The sequence below is a fragment of the Mus caroli genome, chromosome 19 (assembly GCF_900094665.2).
Source record: "Mus caroli chromosome 19, CAROLI_EIJ_v1.1, whole genome shotgun sequence".
NCBI classification, from domain to species: Eukaryota; Metazoa; Chordata; class Mammalia; order Rodentia; family Muridae; genus Mus; species Mus caroli.
Genome location: NC_034588.1, coordinates 17,998,197 through 18,006,079, shown reverse-complemented (window position 1 = coordinate 18,006,079; position 7,883 = coordinate 17,998,197). Strand labels below are relative to the sequence as shown.

At 39.9% G+C, this 7,883-nt stretch overlaps 1 protein-coding gene across 1 annotated transcript in view; it reads left to right on the top strand.

The window, feature by feature from the left end:
- The first annotated feature begins 2,341 nt into the window (after window positions 1–2,341).
- Window positions 2,342–7,883, top strand: part of LOC110285566 (aldehyde dehydrogenase, cytosolic 1) — a 33,362-nt gene continuing 27,820 nt past the window's right edge. The window contains exons 1-3 of the mRNA XM_021151817.2: window positions 2,342–2,468; window positions 2,860–2,964; window positions 7,219–7,359. Coding sequence (XP_021007476.1) covers window positions 2,403–2,468; window positions 2,860–2,964; window positions 7,219–7,359 — 312 coding nt within the window. The 5' untranslated portion in view covers window positions 2,342–2,402. The remainder of the gene's footprint in view (window positions 2,469–2,859; window positions 2,965–7,218; window positions 7,360–7,883) is intronic.

The window sequence follows — 7,883 nt, the reverse complement described above, 5'->3', positions numbered from 1 at the left end:
TCACTTTGTAGACCAGGCTGGCCTCGAACTCAGAAATCCGCCTGCCTCTGCCTCCCGAGTGCTGGGATTAAAGGCGTGCGCCACCACGCCCGGCTATTCTCACTCTTTCTAATGCTATGACCCTTTATTACAGTTCCTCATGTTGTAGTGACCCTCAAACACAAATTTATTTTGCTACTTCATAACTGTAATTTTGCTATTGTTATGAATCATAATGTACTTTTCTATAAAGTAAGTTCTGGGCTTGGTAACAGTTACCTCAGAAATACCAGTCATAGCTTGGCAGTTATAAGCAGAAAATATCAGCTGGTCAACGGAGGTAAAAGCTCAGGAATGACTGGTGACAACATACGGCTTAGTAAATATTTGTTGAAGAGTAATAGACAGGTGTGGTAATTGTCTCTAAACTCGTCTTTAGCTCCATGCAGCTATTTGAATCCACAAATAACCGACTCTGCAAAATGCAGCTATTTGGGTATTGGCCAGAGCATTACTTTGCATGCTGTGTAACAGCTGTTGGACAAGTATGCATTTAACTCAAATTTGACTCAAAAGGCATTTGTAAAAGAAAAAAGAAGTTTCCAAAATGACAACGAGAGATAGAGATAGACGATAGATGATAGATGGATAGATAGGTAGAGAGAGAGATAGATAGGATGATAGATCGACAGATATAAGATTTAGGTAGGAAGAACGTACATTTCTAGCCCAATAATCAGAGGTGCAGGGTACTTAAGGACATCTAAAAGGTACTGTTTGAGAATCCAAAGGAACGGTCTGTACTCCAGATCCAACCTGCCTCCTATTTTTGCCAAACATAATATTTTAAAAACCACCCATTCATTCTTCTCTTGACTATTGTTCCATTTAAACAGCATAGACGAAGTGACAACAGGATTGATATGTCCCAGGAAGATGAAAACATTTCCTATCTGTTTCATGAGAAAAAGTCTTCCATTCCCTGCTAGGATGAGCAAAAGGTTAACCTAAATTCCATGAGTGTAACTACACACTGGGAGACCCTACGATGAGCTTATGCCTATGTGGGGATCATTATATGAATAGCAAGGTAGGGCTGGAAAAGAGGAATAACATACAGGGGATGCTTTGCCTGGAGTGCGATTTCAGCCTTATACAGCAAGGTCAGTGATCATAAGATGTAATTCTCTGCCTTTATAAAATGAGAAGCTAGGACCAAGGCAGAAAGAGAAAAAGGTTCCCCAAACCCCTGTTTCTGTTCCCGTGCAGGGGAGGTGGCAATTTCACTGTGAAGAAGTTATCACTAATTCTTATTAACTAGAACATCTGAAGGAATGTTCCTTCCATATCTTGTGCTGGGGCTTCAACACAGAGAAGCATTGTATTCAAAATGAAAATGCTCGAGTTAAAAATTGCCCATTACAAAGTTCACACAGCATTGAGACAGAATTCAAACGCTAGGGAGTGCTATTTACCATCTCTCTTTGTACACTGCCTAGATTCCAGGTCCCAGACTCTAACAGAACTCAGTGGTTCTCAACCTTCTTAATGCTGAGACCCTTCAATACAGCTCCTCATGTAGTGGTGACCTCCAACCATAAAATTATTTCATTGTTGCATCATAACTGTAATGTTGCTACAGTTATGAATCATAATGTAATTATCTGATGTCCAGGATAGGCAACCCCTAAGGGGGTCCTGACCCACAGATTGAGAACTACTGACTTCACAGGTGCAGACCCTCCCAAGAGCTGACATTACTTTCACTTTAAAACAATTTCCACAAATGACCTCGGCAGAATAATCTTCTAGGGTCTGTGAGTAACAGTGAACTCTGACTGAAAAGTCATGCACAGTTTTCTGTTCCCACCAAAAAGGACAAAGACAATTTGAGGATTCAATTTGACACTAAGTCTGCTTAGCTAGACAGGAAATAGACCTGATGGGCTGTATTTTTAAAGGTGGCCAAAACCAGAGCCTTTCTCCCCGGCAGCATCCTGACCTGGGGTATGGATGTATATTCTGACAGCTTTCCTTCACCCCTAGCTCCTACTGAGGACAAGAGACTTTTCTTTTTCATTTTACAAATTTCCTGTTTCCTAGTCTATTACAGAGAAGGGAAAGTTATGAAGTAATATAAAATGTCTTAAAAAGTCCAGAAAATTATAACTGGCTTTGAGTGTTCACAGCAGCTGCATATACACCCTTAACAGAGATTTGGCTTTGTATGTTAATTCATCTGCCAATAGTGTAGAAGAGCCTCCCGGTGGAGTGGTGCCCTTTCAGCCCTGCCCTGAGTCTGCCCATCCAATCATATCCCGATATGCAAATGACCCTTAGTGCATGGAGAGAAAAAGGAGCAAGTGCTCTTTCAGAACCAATTTGCTGAGCCTGTCACCTGTGTTCCAGGAGCCAAACCAGCAATGTCTTCGCCTGAACAACCTGCAGTCCCTGCCCCGCTGGCCAACTTGATGATTCAACATACCAAGGTGAGCTGAGCTTTCCCCAGGGGACTGGTTAAAGCACAGGTTGGTTGAAGTCTCTGTAAGAGCTTTCCTTTATACAGAGTGGAATTAAATGAATATAAAAATAGCTCTGAATGAAACTGAAGTTCAGGGTGCAGATATTGAAATTCAGACTTTTCTACATGATCTAAGGGGATCTCTCATAGATGCTATGATTTTGTGACACAATAGTAAGAAAATTCACAAGTGTCTAACCTCTGTGTTTCTATAGGTGTTAAATGGCACAGCATGAACATTTTTGAGACAGGGAAAGACACACATTTAGGCAACATTTAATACCTCAACTTTAATCTATAGACCTCTCAAACGTCCAACGTATTTAAATGTTATTTATGTCTTTGCTGCATCTCAACAGATCTTTATAAACAATGAATGGCATGATTCGGTGAGTGGCAAGAAATTTCCTGTCCTTAACCCTGCAACTGAGGAGGTCATCTGCCACGTGGAAGAAGGGGACAAGGTATGTTGCCCAGCATCTGCGGTTTTACTTTACACCAAGAATCTTTGTTTCTCACCACTTTGAGCTCAAAGCCCACTGAAAGGTCAGTGAAAGACATGAAAAGATGGTTACTCAGGCAGTTAGGTACATTTCCATTTGTCCTTGACATAAGAAAATTTACCACATAAACACCTGGTAGAAAGTAAATATCCATAATACACAGAACTTAAAGAAGCTAAAATTGAGAGAAAAAGAGACTTACTACCACCACCACCACCACCACCACATCATCTCAGGCTATAGATTGGACGTTAGCATTTCTGTGTAGCCTGGAAATTGAGAATAGGTTGACATCATCCAAAATATCAGTGGTCTGAGGCTGCCAGTAGCATAGTGAAGCATGAAATATTACATATCTCTTTTCTTAAGGGTTAGCATTAACATTTGATATGGGGCATGGAGTTTTTAAAATAGTAATATACTTAGGGTGCATAGACTAAACCTTCCAGCTGCTCATTCTTTCTCCATGTAGATAAAAAAAAATGACCCAGGAAGACTATGAATGTACTAATGGATAATTAGAAGGAAAAACCCCGAAATATCTATTAAAGTAAGTGTTTCTGACAGGTGTGAAAGAAAACTAGTCTGATTACTATTTGATGCTAGTTAACAGAAAGTCGTATTCTTGCTACTTGAATGCTGAAAGCTTGAATACTTAGTTCCAGGAGACATCTTGCTTTGGCAGTGGGGTTGATTGCACCAGGAAGACAAAATTCTCTGCCTGGGTTTAGTAGAAATTTGGAGACTTTGCTGGGGCAGTCAGTGAGGTCTAAGGTGCAGAAGGGAAGGCTGGTGACCATCTCAGTATCCTTGAAAATGAGCACTGATCTGCCCTGTGCTTAGGGACAACTGCCCCTCCCATAGAAGACATCCAAGAGACAAATTCATACCCAGCCAAGCTGCAAGTCATGTCACAGTGCCAGTCTGGTTGGCTGGGCAAATGGTTCCTCTAAGGAAATTGTCAGTGATAAGCAAAAGCTTGTTTCATTACCACATTCCTGTATCTGTATCCTGTTTAGAATTATTAAACAAATTGTATTTTTTCAAATAGTTGATGCTGAAACAGTAGTTGTGGAGAATCTAATGGAGAGTGGCTAGCATGGCGTAGTGGAAGGTCCTAACTTGGTAAAGTGCACAGTCACAAGAAACCAGTTATGCTGGATTGACTTATTAGGTCACAGGCTAAAGGTTGGTTTTGGAAATTCCATTCACCACAGAATGGGGCTGCCAATGGGCCACATCCTGTCTTTCTTGATATCACAAGGGTGGGGCAGGGGCCAGAACAAAAGCACGTTAGAAAGTTGTGTACCTGTGGGTGGGAAGGATTTTCTTTCCACTTCAGTGGCTCCTTTAGGAACCACTGATTCATTCTGGGGTATGAGCTAATCAATAATTGGAGGGATAAAATTAAATGGCCATTAAAGTAATTGCTGAGGACAGGTGTGAAAGAAAACTGACCTGATTACTGTCTTCTCGCTCTCTGAGTGAAGTTAACATGTGGGTATACATTCCAGGAGAGATGGAAGCATTCAGACCCTCCCTAACTAAGTAGTCTTTTGAATTCCCACTTTCATTCAAAGTGTCTATATACATTCAGCTTATAGGCTCTGACTTCAAAACAGGAATATCTTGTTTTTGTCAATCCACATGATTTGATGCTAGCAAGTCAAAGTTAACGTAAACACTGTTTTTTGTTTAATTCCAAAATATCTTTAAAGTGCTAGCCCTTGAACAAAAATCTACAAATTACGCATGTTGAAGTTAAAAAATACAGTAAACAATAAAAAACAAACCATTTTGGACTGACTAGAAACCAAACAGAGCTTTGCCCTTTGGACAGTGGATGAAGCCAGCAGTTGCAACCTGGCAGCCTTATAGAGATGGTAGGAAGTGAAGAGAATGAATGAGAGGCTGTTTAGCATGTAAACAGTAAAGGCCTGTGCAGTCCAGGATAGAAAAGCTGAAAGAATGTGTTTTATTGGACTAGGATGCTGTAGCCATTTTCACACCTGGTGGTAGTCTTCTAGGATCACAGTTAACTCCATCTTGTGAGCATTTGGCATTTCTGCCACATAGAAGATGTGAGACAGAGACAGCTTTCTGTGAGTTTAAAGATAAGAAAAAAAATGCCACAAATCAGTGGTGGCACAATGGATTTCAGTTTAGAAGAGTGGAGTATCCGTTGCACCCCCAAAGTCTACACTGGTGAATTATACCCTGGGATCTGAAATCTGTAGCTACTGACACAGAGGGTGGCAAGAGGCCCATCTCAGAGGTGTGCACACTGAGTGCACAGACTATTTTGGCCATTATTCTCGAAACAGTACCGTTTACCAGCTACTTACCTAGCATTGGTACTCAGCCTCAGAAGTACAGGGATGCAAAGAATGTCTGTGTGCTGTTTATAAATTCTACGTACATTTAGCACTCCTGATTTCAGGTTGTTTTTCCGGTGACTTGGGGGAAATTGTGCTCATAATTTGATAGTGAGATGTTGAGTTGTATGTTCCTCCTTCATTGTCCTATAATTCCTATAATTTAAATGGCTAAATCTTGTGAATTTATTGCTATTCAATACAGTCTGGTAGCATGGAAAGACACAAATGTTTATTTATGTTTAGATATGGCACATACCCAACAGATAGAGTGCCATCCAGTGAATATATATTCAGATGCATCAAAACTTTAAAGAAGAAATAAGAATTCATTTTTTTATTATTATTAAAGATTTACTCTCCCTATAAGATTAAACATCTTTTTTGAGGAAAGAGAGTCATGGCCCAAATGATGAGACCACAAGAATGGTTTTATTTATAGAAGCTGTTTTTAGAGCAGGATTTCTTGTTTGTTTGTCTGGTTTGGTTTGGTCTTTGATTTTCTACATGTGAGATTACTTATCTCAAGCCATTCATCTCTCCAGCTCTTGGAGAGACCACGAGGCTCAAGAGAGCCCTTAGTAAACAATGGCCAATGACAAAACACTGCACAGAAGGACCCAGGCACAGTTTGTGTGACACTAGTTTAAACTGTGTGGTTTTAAAAGCCACAGTAATATTATTCTCAAGGTACATTACAAAGAGATGAACCCCACTGCTCCCTTGATCACCTGGATTTATGGTGTTCCATGAATCAGTGAGTCCCATAGACAAAAAGTTGTAGAATAGTCTTTCCATACCTGCTTTTTGCCGTTGATTTGATGAAGAAAAAAAGCCCATGAAAGAATAACATAAGCAGCAGAGATGCTTTCAGCAGGTATACTGGAGGAGACTAGAAGAAATGGAGGGACCATGGCAAAGCTAAGCAGGGAGGTGGCTCAGGAAACCTAAAGGGGAAATGCAGTGCTCATAAAGTACATGAGAAAAACCAAGGAAGCTAAGCAAAGTGTGTGGGGCTTTATTCTATTAAGTATTATATGATGAATAATGGAAACTGGCTTTTCTACTTACTCAGAGCCTAGAGTGACTAAGTGGATGACTTTGTACACAATTGGGAAATAAGGTGCTTATCATTGAAATGCTTAGAAATTTGAACGTGAAACACCAACACAAAGCTCATATATTTGCACAGTTGTTCCACCAGTTGGGTAACTGTTAGGAAAGGCTGTGCAACATTGCAGACATGAAGTTCTAAGTGACAGATATAGCACCATGAAGCAGGGCATGTGGCTTACCACCAACTTATTAGTCCCGAGATCTCCTGTCTCTTCTTGCTTCAATTTCTCCATTTGTGAAAGGAGGAATAAATTTGTCCCACTGCATTTTCTGAAAAAAAAAAAAAAGACCCAATGTGTGTAAATTAACTAGAAATTATTTCAAATAAAATAAAGTGTCTTCTTACAACAAGATAAAGTGACAACTATTAAACATACAATCTCTTGGTCTTGCAAACTTTATATGCCCCAGTACAGGGGAACACCAGGGCCAAGAAGTAGGAGTGGGTGGGTAGGGGAGCAGGGCGGGGGGAGGGTATAGGGATAGAATTTGAAATGTAAATGAAGACAATATCGAATAAAAAATTGAAAAAAGTTTAACTATTTGATAGACAACTGGAACAGATTCTAAATAGTCAAGACAAAACAATTTCAACGTACTACAGTGAGGTATGGAGACTTGGCTTCTCTTTGTGAGGACTGTGTCATGCTTTATAAGGTTATGTTGTTGTGCTTGCTCATCTAGTATTTTGAACATTATGAATGGGCTGATCTGTGATTTCCAGGCTGATGTTGACAAAGCTGTGAAGGCTGCAAGACAGGCTTTCCAGATTGGCTCCCCATGGCGCACCATGGATGCTTCAGAGAGGGGCCGCCTGCTGAACAAGCTGGCTGACTTAATGGAGAGAGATCGTCTGCTGCTGGCTGTGAGTATTAACCAGAGAGCTCCCAAGGGCACTCGATGTTTCAATGTTTCAACTGACCAGTCAGTCTGGTTTAAAGAGTACAATGACAAACTTCCCCCTGCTTTGCTCTAGAACTTCTCAGAGTCCAGAATCCAGTTTCACTATATTCATCAAACCTTTTGTATGCTCTCAGGGGTTATGCATTTTCATTTTAATTGTTAGAGAAGTCATTATAGAACATGGATGGAGGATACATTTACTAGTCTTTTCAGCTCTGAATTTTGGTAAAGCCAATTGAAAACGAAGTGGTACCCAGGTTACAGTTCTGAGTAAATTGCATTAGTTTTAGACTTTTTTTTTTTTTTTTGGTGAAGTCAGTATTCTTTTTTATTTCATTTTTTTCATTTATTAACAGATTATGTATTACTACACACATTTATGAACTGCTGCTCTTTATATTGTAGATAAAATGTTCTACACATTAGGTTTTATTTTATTACTCCAAGGGCTAAATTTCCTTAAATCTTTAATATATACATGCATTT